This window comes from Lissotriton helveticus, chromosome 5_1 (genome assembly GCF_964261635.1).
Source record: "Lissotriton helveticus chromosome 5_1, aLisHel1.1, whole genome shotgun sequence".
NCBI lineage: Eukaryota > Metazoa > Chordata > Amphibia > Caudata > Salamandridae > Lissotriton > Lissotriton helveticus.
Genome location: NC_136065.1, coordinates 482,440,657 through 482,454,046, shown reverse-complemented (window position 1 = coordinate 482,454,046; position 13,390 = coordinate 482,440,657). Strand labels below are relative to the sequence as shown.

General features: G+C 44.2%; 1 protein-coding gene across 1 annotated transcript in view; it reads left to right on the top strand.

Annotated features, from left to right (window-relative positions):
- The window catches only part of LOC144754684 (protein Wnt-4), a 235,065-nt gene that overhangs the window by 127,269 nt on the left and 94,406 nt on the right, over positions 1-13,390 (top strand). The window contains exon 2 of the mRNA XM_078642804.1: positions 3,831-4,066. Coding sequence (XP_078498930.1) covers positions 3,831-4,066 — 236 coding nt within the window. The remainder of the gene's footprint in view (positions 1-3,830; positions 4,067-13,390) is intronic.

The following is a 13,390-nucleotide window of genomic DNA, read 5'->3' as shown; positions in this document are numbered from 1 at the left end:
ACAATTTTTTTTATCTAAACTGACCCATCCTTCTCAGGTGGGGTTTTTAAAAAATAGACTGTCTAGCGACAACACTAAAGTCCTGGCACATGTTTTGGAAAAGGCCAAATTAACCACGTCGCCCACAGTAGCCATCACACTCGATGCTGAAAAAGCATTCGATAAAGTAGACTGGACGTATCTAGAAGCAACGCTGAATAAATTTGGATTAGGTGAAAATTTCACTCGCATGGTCATGTCACTATACTTCGGTCCGTCGGCCAGAGTCCGGGCTGGCGGCACGATCTCGACCGCCTTCCAACTCAAACAGGGAACCAGACAGGGATGCCCCCTCTCCCCCTCACTTTTCCTACTTGCCATTGAACCGTTCCTGTGTCACATCAGGGATAATAAACATATCTCTGGGATCAATTTTAATGATTACACGGTCAAGATTACGGCTTACGCCGATGATGCCCTAGTTGTCTCTGAGGAGGCTGATAAGGCCATCCCTGCACTGATGTCCACAATAGACAATTTCTCACGGGTGTCGGGATATAAATTAAACAAGGATAAAACTGAAGTTAAACTCCTAAATAATATCGGCAGTAAAGACATTATGGGCAACTCCAGCTTGTCATGGCAACCTAAAAGTTTTAAATATTTAGGCCTCGACTTCGAGAAAGACTTAATATCCACTCTCCATGTCAATGAAGCTTCGGTCTATAAAAAGATGTCTGCGTTATTGGAAGGATGGTCACCCAAATACCTCTCATGGTAGGGTAGGGCCGAAACCCTAAAAATGATGGTGACGCCTCTGGTCAATTACCTTGCTAGCATGCTCCCGATGACTTACTCTTCTGATTTTTTTAACAAGATATAAAAATCTTTTAACTCGTTGCTTTGGCAGGGTAAGAAGCCCAGAATATCATCGAGTAAGTTACAACTTTCTAAAGACAAAGGCGGTCTGGGTCTGCCCAACTTTGGGAACTATCAAACGGCATTTCTCTGTAAACAAGGAGCGAATTGGCATACAGGGCATTTAGATTATACGCCAATATGGCTGGAAATAGAAAGGTCACTCATCAACAGAATACCTCTATTTGCTCTCCTCACCATGGACCTATTCCACCTTCCTCACTCAAAATATGTGCTCCTTAACACCAAAAGAGCGCTTCTACGATTAGACCACCTTTATAAGCTCAAAATTAACAAGTCCTGCATGACCTCCCTGTGGAAAAACCCTCTGCTTCGCATCGAAGGTAGTGTGTTGTACTGGGAATCATGGTCCCATAAAGGTATTAACCTAGTTAAAGACCTCTTTTCTGATACACAACCGCTACCTTTCTCAACTCTTTAAAACCAGTACAACCTAACCCCCATGGGTTTCTATGAGTTTCTAAGATTGAAATCCCTCATCTCCTCGCGCTCAATTAAACCCTACATCCCATCGCTAGTTACCCAATTACCACGGTTATTGAATTCTGGCCATACCGTATCCAGGATATACAAGCTCCTGTCACCTAACCCAAGGAAAGCTCACAAACTAAATGAAGCTAAATGGGTATCCGAACCTAATGCCACTAACATCTCGTTTGACTGGTGAAGAATTTACAACACAGCCTTCTCGAATAAGATATCCCCAAATTTATCACAGACTAAATTCATGTTGCTCAATAGGTCATACTGGACTCCAGAAAAACTTTTCAAACTTCATTTACGTGACAGTCCGAGTTGCTGGGACTGTAATTCTGCTGTTGGCGATATCACACACATGTTCCTCACCTGCCCCACTCTACAGTCGTACTGGGATAACATTTTCAAATGCATAGGTCATATTTTTAACACTAAACCCCCAGGGAATTCTCATATATTGTATTGGGAGTCTTGGCAAGAGTGGCTGACCATTCTAAGAGGTGCGGACAACCCGGCTCTCCACTCCTCCCCATGGCGTAAATCCCATCGGTCACTGTGGAAATCCCTAAATGCCTCAACATTATCATTTGAACCTCCATGAATCTAGTCTATTATGATTATATAGTTCTGTAATGTACCACCATTTTATGTAGAGGTATGCTGTAATCTTGTTTCACTCCTTATATGCTACTTAATGTTTATCAAATGGCACACTTGATATTCTACTACTCCACTTCCCTATGGCTGAATTTATAGGCACTTAAGCATGATAACATAGTACTGCATAGTACACTATTGTATTGCACAGTATGTATTCCTCTTGTTACTTATAACTTGTCTCTTTGACTGGCTTGCATACAATGATTGTCTTGTATCATGTACCAAGATGCCATCTGCGTTATCCTTTATTTCTCCCCTATTCTTTTCCTTGTCCCATTTAATGTATGTATTTAATTTAATGTATGTATTTCTTCTTTCGTTTTTGTATGATTTTCTACAATAAAAATTATTTGAACTAAAAAAAAGGGGAAAAAGGAACAGAATGATAATGGGGTGATAGCATAGATGAAAGATTACCAATAAGAGGGTGCTTAAGTGGATGGACGTGCAAGATGGTGAAAGAAGAAGGCATGGTCTGGAATCACGACTAGGCAACCTTAGTATTCAGTAGCTCCCGCATTCGGCAGCAGTGGCTAAAGGCTCCTAAGTTATATTTTAGGACCCTGCATGTTTTATTATTTACAAACAAACCACTACTGAAATGTAGCATGTAGAGCTATACAACACAAACAATAAGTGAATAAATACACATTCCAATGTGCACTTCTCTGGGCTCCTACTGCCCCGAGCTTCAGTAAGTTAACGGATAGTTATAGTGGACTTTCAACAGTCCAACTCTGACTGTAGGTTTTGTTGATCATAAGGGCATCATGAGGATTGGGAAGTTGCCCGGAGCTTAGATACTGTATTTCATATCCTGGTTTTATCAGGACATTCCACTCTAATTTTAATTGTACATTTTAATAGTGCTCACTCTTATAATTTGTGTTCAACCACATTAATGGACCAGTGACAGTGACAGTGAAGCTCTTGACTTTTAACTTTGGGTGTCTATCTCCTGCCAGTTGTCTTCAGAGCCTAGAGCACTAGGCTCTATGACTTCGTTGTGTATAGAGACACACATCTTTCTCAGATCAGTAGAAAGTCAGGATGTACTCGAGTATTAGATATTCCAACTCTGTTTGTCAAATAGGCTATATTTATGGCCATGCAGTATGAGAAGTCTGTGAGCGATCGCTGCCAGGAAGGTAAGGGGACTAAAAGAGTTCCACTCTTTTGAAATTTAGAGTTTTCTGTTTTTTGTTTGCTTTACCTAAGAAACCAAAAATATATTCATGGTACATCTTCTAGCTTCTCTACAGTAGCAGCCTATGACAATGCATGTTGCAGCTGACAGCTACAGCGGACATCTCATGTTTAAACCATAGATTTCAATTTCAAATATCTAGGGGAATTGGTTGGGGAGAATAAGGAATTACCTGGAGGATTGGATCCGGAATTACGGATTCTCCTGGTAATTCCTCTGGATTCTCAGGGTTCAGTCCAGAACACCTTTGCATCTGTGTATTGTGTAAGGAGGATCATGATGGCAAGCGTTATCTGAGGTGTTGTATTAACTATTTCTGTTTTGCGTTCCCATAGCACAGTGCACAAATTATATTGATAAAATATTAACCGGGACCTTCTTTAATTTCTGTGACCTTGAAGTAATTACCAAATTATGTCTAACTGGTTTATCAGACCTGCATCATAGTTCTGTAATGGTGGTAATATTAAAACAGTAGATATCAATTAGGACAATCTTCCAGTGTCATTCTGTATAGGCCTCAAAGTGGATACATTAAAGTAACCCATCCCAATTTTTTTTCTTGCAGATACCTAGCAAAGCTGTCATCTGTGGGCAGTATTTCCGAAGAAGAAACCTGTGAGAAGCTTAAGGGGTTAATACAGCGGCAAGTGCAGATGTGTAAAAGAAACCTTGAGGTAATGGACTCAGTGCGGCGAGGAGCGCAGTTATCAATTGAGGAGTGTCAGTACCAGTTCAGGAACCGGCGCTGGAACTGCTCCACATTAGATACTCTTCCGGTCTTTGGCAAGGTGGTAACGCAAGGTAAGTAAAAGCAGTAGTATGGGACAATGACAGCATATAAAAGAAAACCCATGTTTTCCTTAGTCTTTTCATTATGTTTCTGCATGAAGATAATCTAGTAAACCTTTAATAGTAGCCCGTACTTTGAAAATCTGATTACCTATCTGAAACTTAGATGTTAACCTAAAACAGTACATTTGCCAACTGGTCAAGTTCTGCTCCAGTGTTCTTATGATTATGTATTGACGGCTTATAATGTTATATTTTCAACGTCTTGTAGTTTGAAATTGTAACTATATTAGTTTTCAATTCAAGTTTTAACGGTACGTTCATTAAGATGAAAGCAGTATTACAACACAACTAATCAAACACAGAGGGAGGAAGGAAAAAGAAAGGGGAAATAAGTAAAAAAATTATGTACAATTATGTCTGAACAAAAGGACAATATAAACCTAAAAATAAATAATAAATGATACTAAATAATAGATTAAATAATGCAACACAAAGTCCAGGAGGTTGCACTTCTTGAACCGAGCAAAGCACACTTTTGAAGAGTCGTCAAGGAATTGTGTGACAGGTGTCCATAAGTCCTCACGCATTGAAGCGAGAAATAAGGGTTGCATATACGCAGTGCCTAAGCAGTGGTGGTGACAAAATGAGTAACACCACGCTTTGGCTGATAATTGTATAGAATTCTTACAATTACGAGTGATTTGCTGTAAAGCAATTGTCAATAAGAGGTCCAATACACTTATATTAAAAGAAGCACTTGTCCAAACATCACAGACACTGCCCAAAACCATGTTTAACACAGAATACGTGGCAATGGAGTGAAAAATGAAATTAATTTGTCACCAAACATGCGACTGAAAAGCAGCAAGAGAGGGAAAAATGAATAATAAATGTATCAAATGAGCTGATTGTGCTGAACAAGTCCATCAAGTGTCCTGGAGAGGTGGGTTAATTTTATAAAGAAATTTTCGTATGCTGAAAAGTCTATTGTATATGTAGAAAAGTGATTGTGTAGTGTTGGCTGCATAAGGCGGACATTTTGATTTTAATCCAAATCTGTTTCCAAGTAGATATAAGCAGAGTGATACCAAGAAACTTTTCCCATGCTAATTCAGTACTAGACTTAGGTCTGACATTGGATATACTCAATAAGTGATTGTATATATTGGAAACCTTAGGGTGAGCATGTAAAAGATCAGCCAGGGGTTTAGGCGATGTATCAATAGGAGAGGAAAGTGACTTGAATTGAGTATATGCTTGAGAAACCGAATCCTGTAAAAGCATGAATCTGTGTCGAAAACCAGATGGTAAACCAAAATGTTTTTGAGCCTGAGAAAAGGTAATAACAGAATCCTGCAGTAGTTTTCAATTCAACTGGGCTTATATACAAGCCCCCTGTGCCACCCCTACATCACTTTTCCCATGTTAAAAATGACGCAAAAGTGGCACAAGGGCCTTGTAAATAAGCCCTAACATATTTATTTATATGTCAAAATAGCATTCAGGGATGGATTTATAGCATGTGTACGACACACTAGCCTATTCACACTATAATGGTACCCAGGAGCACGCTAAGAACAGCAAACATACTCAGGCACACTAAGATGGCCTCTGCAAGGATAAAGCAAAGTGCCAGGCAAAGTTCTTCAGCCTCGGTTTCAAATAGCTCACTTTAAACATTGATTACCATAAGTGCACAATGCTAGTTACTACCATGTAAAAAGTCTTGGAAAGAGTTCAGTACTACTAACATGATTTCCATTAATTTTGTAGACATATTTGAGAATGATTTGTAGAGGTTTTTGAACTTGGTTTAAAATAGGCAGAATGTGACCATTGAATGCATTCATCAATAAATCTAAAGTAAGGAACTGGAAGATGGAAACAGTAGTGGGTTTACAATTTCTACTGTGTAGTACATTACCAAAAGCACCTCTTTGCTGATTGCTGTATAGAAAAATGGCTGCATGAATGACACAGAATTGTACATCTGCTCAGTTAAGCAAAGTAGCATATGATGCTGTGAGAGGCACTCTAACCGAGCAAGGGAGGCGATGATAAGAGGTTGATGAGGCAGATGCTTATTTTGAAGAAAATAGTTCTTTAAATACTTTAAAGACTCCTGATGGAAATTACAAATAATGCTTGACACCACTCACCAATATATAGAGTGATATTTCTACTGATTCCAGCATGTGGAGTGTAGTAATGATACTTTCAGATATAAATTATTTGCTTCTAATTTTAGGGACAATTAACACTTGGCAAAAAAATGCTGCAGCGGGTAATGTATTTAGTTTCTTTTTTTTTACTCATTTAAATTACTTCTTGCAAAATTTGTTTAACTTTGATTTAACATTCCAACATGTTCTTTTAGGTTGAGGAGCATATTTACACGTTAGTTCCTGCTAGCCAGTTAGCACTTTCCCCCCCAAATGGTTAGAATGGTTGAAACTACCAGTAACGCATTACAGTTTTTTTTTGTGGTATCATTGGTATGGTGAAATATCATACAAATACATTCAGCAGTCAATTCCATATTTTATGTATCTTTATTTCTATAATGTTGTTTTGTATTCCTTTTTCATGGCAAGAAAAATATATGCATCCTTGATGTGACCTAGAAGTGACTCCTCCCACCCTGGCTAGGGTTGATACAATCCTACAGTGTGTATTAACCTTCGTGTATTGTTGTTATTAATCGGTTGCTATTCCTCTTAAGAACACCCATTTATTGCTTCTCTTTATTTCTTATGGATACACATTTATAACAGTAACAGAAGTGCTAGTGTACTTAGTGGTATTTGATGCATTCTTATATTTTTTCAACACTGTTTGTGATTTTTCACATACCCACTGATCATTTTGTATAACCATACCGAAAAAAGTCTTTTTAATACAACCTTAATGTTTTTTTTGCAAGCAGGAGAATAGTTCCATTAGATGCACTTGAGAAGCCCTTGAAGGGCCCCAAATACTCCTTACAGGTACTCCGTCTATCTTCTTTCAGAGGCACACAGAGGTTTGTAGATGCCCTCTCTGGTATTTCAATAGCTCCCTAAATTATTAAGTATCAATGGTTTGTGACCAAAGCAGCGCTTACAAACTATTGATCAATTACCAGTCCCCGAGCTACGGTGGAAACTGATTCAGGAGTCAATCAGATGGCCTTAGGGAGAGCATGTGGAGGTCCAGAGGATCACTCCCCTCTGTAAGATCCCCCAGTATTTTTCCAGTTGGGAAACATATTGTTTTAAAGTGGCACCTTCTCCTTTAAAGGACATGGGCTTTAAAAAAAATCCTTTTAGAAATGCATAAGCATGTCTCTGTCTCTTGTGTGCCTCCATCCGTGCATTCACAGCCAATCACAGAGGTTTGTGGTTTTGTGAGCCCTAGACGAAAGACAATTTACAGTGTGACGTATTAGTACATTTGTTGTATAGTAATTTGCACACCTATATGCAAACCAGTTGACATGCAAGTTACACATCCTGGTTTAAAAATGGTTATTAGTACATCAGGTCAACAGTGAGAGTAGTTTTTATTAACTTCCATGCTATGTGTAGACATTTCGTGAAAAGAGGAATCTTTTGAGAATAGAGGATGCACTTGTTTAACTGCTTATGTCATTGCATCAGCTTTGAAAAACATATGTACATGATTATTTACAATATTGGTGAGACAGGGCACTCCGTTACGGATTCAGGATACGCAATGAAAGAATTGCTTAAAGTAGCCCTGATTCATCTAAGACTTGCTCACTATCACAGTTTTCCTCGAAAAGTATTATTGTATGGATTTGCACAATTCTTTCTAACAGAAACGTGGTCGATTTCATTCTGCATATGTTATAGCACTGCAAGACTTAGAGGGTATCCGGCACTCACTTAGTTCATGAGCAAACTGGACACAGAATCCTATCTATTTACAGAAGGCCTGATGAGTTCTGCTTCAAGTACTAGACAGAATACATCAAGACTAGTGTGGTAATCATAAATCCCAAGATTACCGAACCTACTTTTCTAAATTAACAGGATATGTACGGGCTAAATTATATTTACTGAGAGTGTGCGCTACTGAGCAGTCATTTTCTGATTTTGTATCTCTATCATATTGTCCTTTTATTCATTTAGTAGAGTTAAGGCAATCACAGTGTAAGGTTTCTCATAAAAACAACTCTTCAATTCCCAATATTTGCCTAGAGGTTTGGCACTGCTAAAAGTACGATCCTAACCCACACTTGACTATGATTTCTGCTGGTCAACTGAAAGCTAACATGGGGTATGAACGCCATCAGAAATAAAAGAGCCCCTCTGAACAAAATGGGTGCCCCAAATCTCTAATTTACAAGCACTGTTAAATGCCCAGTGTACACTGTACCAAAAATTCTACTTATGGAGGCGTGTGAGAGTTTCTGATTTCAGCCTTCAAAGCTCTTTTCAGATCATGCCTAGTTGTCAATAGGAACAATAATTCTTAAACTATAGGCAGCAGCTTTTGTGTGCTTTGAGGTCACCTGTATAGCGGTATGTTTTATGCCCAGTGCAGACACTCCTAAATGTTTAGCCACTACTATTTAGTGGAACGTTTCTACAATGATATGAAATGTAAAAGCAGCTGTATCGCAAGGTTCGAGGCATGTGGGCTGCTGAATTCATATCTATAGCATAGATCGCCGCCTAGTGTTGGGTCCGGATGATTGCACATTGTTGTCCTGGAAGAGTCTTCGAATTATCACGAGATAGGTGGCTCCTCTCCTGGACTACAGTGAGCATGGGCATCGACTCCATCCTCAGATTGTTTTTTTCTGCCATTGGGTTTGGATGTACTTTCGTTATCTCCAATTCGGAATCAACATAAACTTTTTCGAGGCCAAAAGGTCTTTTTCGAACCGTCGGTATTGTTTGCGTTCGGTGCCCAGTTCTGTTCCGACTCGCTTCCCGAGTTGGACATCCAGGGAGTCGCGTGACTCTTCGGTGATCGAGGCCCAGTCAACGCAGCAAGCCCTTCGATGACACAACATGGAACGGAGCCCGTTCAAGAAGTGTCCCGTGTGCGGATCGAAGTACCCACACATCGACGGGAGGCCCGGCAGTCGGCCCCGGCACCGGTGGACATCTTCGACAGCGAGGAAGCAGACGAACACGACGTTCAGATGCAGATTTCCCCTCCAGCGGAGGAAATCGACTACGACTATCAAGTGGATGTCGAAGGCCTAGACGTAGAAGAAGTCGTCGACGAGGTAGGAGACGACAATGAGGCCTATGGTCCATGGAAGATAGCTCAGAGGAAGAGCTATGCCCCGTTCGAACAATTACAAAGGCTCAGGTCGAGGGATCGCCACTCGGCCTTACCCAAGACCTTCTACCTGAATCCACGGCCCCGCCTCCAGGCCCGGCTACGGACACTTCGGCGGAGCCGCCATTGTCGAAAACGAAACCGAAAGTGAAACCTTCGGTGTCGACACAACCGAAAGTGGTTGAAACGCCATCGAAACCGGAAACGTCTGCTCCCCTGTCGACACCCTCATCTTTCCAGGTGTCGGGACAACCCAGGCCGAAAAAAGTTGTCGACCCGGTGAAGTCGGGCACAAGCGTCCAGCCAAAGTTGACCAAGGGCGTCGAGCAGAAGACCAAAAAGGCCGTCGAGCCACAGTCAAGCATGGGCCTCGAGCCGAAATCCAAGAAGGGCGTCGAGCCGGAGCCAAGCAAGGGCGTCGAGCCGAAGTCCAAGAAGGGCGTCGAGCCGAAGGCCAGCAAGGGCGTCGAGCCGAAGACTGGGGCCCCAAACACAGTTGCCCAGGCCGCCGACCCGAAACAGTCGGCGTCGACGTCTGCTGTCGCGGAAGGGGGGCGTAGCACGCCTAAGAAGGATGCTCCTAAGCCTCGGCCGGAACAGCCCAAGTCATCGACGCTCGAGTCTTCACATGTGGGTGGACCGAAATCGTCTGTCGTGTCGACGAAGCCGTCCGCTTCCTTTACGAAGCAGGTCTCGGACTCCCTGAAACATATCAGGGACAAGGCTTCAGCGGAAGACCCCAAGACACCTTCCGCCCCGAAGCAGTCAGTCCCCACGTCAAAGTCATCGACGCCAATCCTCTTCACGTTGCCGCCGAAGGTGGCACCGAAGGCCTTCGCACCACGGTAGGTGCCCGAAGCGACCTTGCAGGGTTCTGCGGGGTCAAAGCCTGCTCACCCGGCTGGGGGCTTAAAGCATCGACCACCATTGGTGGAGGAGCAGTCGGAGCGTTTCATCGATGCCGACACCGGGAAGCTTACGCTTTACAAAAGGAAGATTACGGCGACGAAGCCTTTGGAGTCATACACTATTCCTCTAAAGCGCAAGAAGCCTGCTTCGGATTCACCAGTCTTGGTCGAACCACTGGCTCCTCGGACTCCAAGAATTGCCACACCCTCACCAACTTATTCAGATGTAGAGGATGCTGGGGATGAGGACGGGGAATACAACTTTCCTGCCAACACAGATCCTGATGAACAACAGGACTCATGGGTGGAAACAGGAGACCAAGGGGATCAGCAACCCGCCCTTGACCCTCAGGTCTACAACGTCAAGACCTCTCCCACTGAGGATTCTGCGGCATTCAATGCCTTAATCGAGAGGGCGGCAAAAAACCACGACGTTGAGCTGCGGAGGTGGACTTCCTCTTTGACACTTTTTCGACAGCTGAAAAGACTGTGAAAACTCTCCCGATGCTAAAGGGGGTCCTCAAACATGCTGCGGACATCTTTAAGGAACCCACGCGGTCAAGGCTAGTCAACCCTAGAATTGAAAAAAAATACAGACCGGCACCTGGCGATCCAACCTACATCAAGGGCCAGTTGCCATTGGACTCCCTGGTCGTTTCTAATGCCCGCAAAAGGGCGAATTCGCAGTCCACTGGTGAAGCTCCTCCCCGGCCAAAGAATCCAAAGTGCTGGAGGCATCAGGAAAGAGGGTAGCAGCTCAGGCGGCCAATATCTGGCGTATTTCTAACACGCAGGCACTCTTGGCTCGGTACGACAGGGCACACCACGACACACTAGAGTCCCTGTTGCAACATCTCCCAGACCAGTATAAAGAGGCAGCGGAAATGCTTATCCAGGAAGGGAAGCTCATCTCCAACGCTTCCATTAAGTGTGCACTAGACGTTGCGGACACTGCAGCCAGGGCAATTAACACCAGTGTGATGTTGAGACGTCAGGCATGGCTCAGAATCTCTGGGTTTAAGCCTGTGATCCAACCTACCATCCTCAACCAGCCGGTAAACCCCGACAGATTATTTGGTCCTGGGGTGGATACCACCTTGGAAAAAATAAAGAAGGATACCGAGACTGCTAAGTCCATGGGAGCTCTCCAGTCCCAACAGTTTAGGGGTAGCACTTTTCGTCGCTCAGGCAATAGAGGTGTTTCCAGAGGCCAGATGTCCCAGCAAACTCAATTCAATAAAGGTGGGGCGCAAACCTCTTACCCCAAGCAAAGTAGAGGAGGTTATCGGGGCAACAACGCCAAGGGCAGAGGCAGGGGCAACAACAACTCCCGTTCCTCCGCCTCCAACAAACAGTGACGCCCTGTCACTGCCCCCCGACCATTCCACACCTGTCGGGGGGAGACTCCAGCAGTTCCTGCCGGTGTGGAAATCCATCACCACAGACAGGTGGGTCAGGAAACTTATCCAGTTCGGTTATTGTTTGGAGCTCACATCCACTCCACCCAACATACCACCAAAACACCGTCCTATGTCCACAGAGCATTTGCACTTATTGCAGCAGGAGGTTCTTGCCATGCTGCAGAAAGGTGCTATAGAGCTCGTGCCAGTGGAGGAAGAAGGCACAGGAGTGTACTCCCTGTACTTCTTAATCCCAAAGAAGGACGGGTCCCTCAGGCCTATTCTGGACCTCCGGCCCCTAAACCAGTACATTCTCTCAGAACACTTCCACATGCTGACGCTGCAGCAAGTTCTTCCGTTACTCAATCAGGGAGACTTCCTCGCAACCTTGGACCTCAAGGATGCTTACTTCCACATTCCGCTCCATCCATCACACAAAAAATACCTCAGATTCACCATTTACAATCGGCATTATCAATTCAAGGTCCTTCCTTTCGGAGTGACCACAGCCCCCAGAGTGTTCACCAAATGTCTGGCGACAGTGGCAGCGCACCTCAGGAGACAGAACGTACATGTCTACCCTTATCTGGACGACTGGCTGGTTCAGGCAAAGTCAGCCCAGCAGTGCGCCGCCGACATGTCCCACACCATTCACCTTCTTCGCAGTCTGGGCTTCTCACTAAACTATCCAAAGTCGCACCTTCAGCCGGCCCATGTGCGGCAGTATCTGGGCGCGACGATAGATACCCTGGCGGCCACGGCTCAGCCAACTTCAGTAAGGATCAACAACATCCAGTCGCTAATCCAGAAGTTCAGACCGCAACACTCGCTTCCTGCGAGAGTGTTCATGCAGTTGATAGGCATGATGGCCTCCTGCATCTTCATAGTCCCGCACGTGAGGTTACATATGCGTAGCCCAAGGAATGCTTGGCGCATCAGTGGACTCAGGCTCAGGGACAGTTGAACGACCTAGTGTTGGTGACCGGTCGGGCATACAACTCTCTGCATTGGTGGAATCCACACAACCTTTGCAAGGGCCGACCGTTCCAGGAGCCTGTACCACAAATTATCCTGACGACGGACGCATCTCTCCAGGGATGGGGAGCTCATGTACTCCACTACACGGTGCAGGGACTATGGACCACGCAGCAAGGGAAGATGCACATCAACTACCTAGAATTAATGGCAATCTTCATGGAGCTGAAGGCATTCAAAGTACATCTGTGCAACAAGGTCGTGTTGATCCGGACGGACAACATGACGGCCATGTACTACATCCAAAAGCAGGGAGGTACACACTCTCCACAGTTGTCTCATCTGGCTCAGAGCATGTGGAATTGGGCCATTCAGAGGAACATCTTCCTCATGGCGGAACACCTCCCGGGCAAGGACAATCAAATGGCGGACCTGCTCAGCAGGTACAGCCACCAAATGCACGAGTGGGAGATACATCCATCAGTACTCCACCCGTACTTCCAGCAGTGGGGTCATCCAGAGATAGACCTGTTCGCCACAAGGGAAAACGCAAAATGCCAAAGCTTTGCCGCCAGGTTCCCTCACCCACAGTCGCAGGGCAATGCGATATGGATGAACTGGTCAGGCAGATTTGCGTACGCTTTTCCACCATCACCTCTCATACCGCTGGTGGCAAGAAAGCTGATGCAACACTCGATGACACTCATCCTGGTTGCTCCAACGTGGGCACGCCAGCCATGGTACAGCAAGTT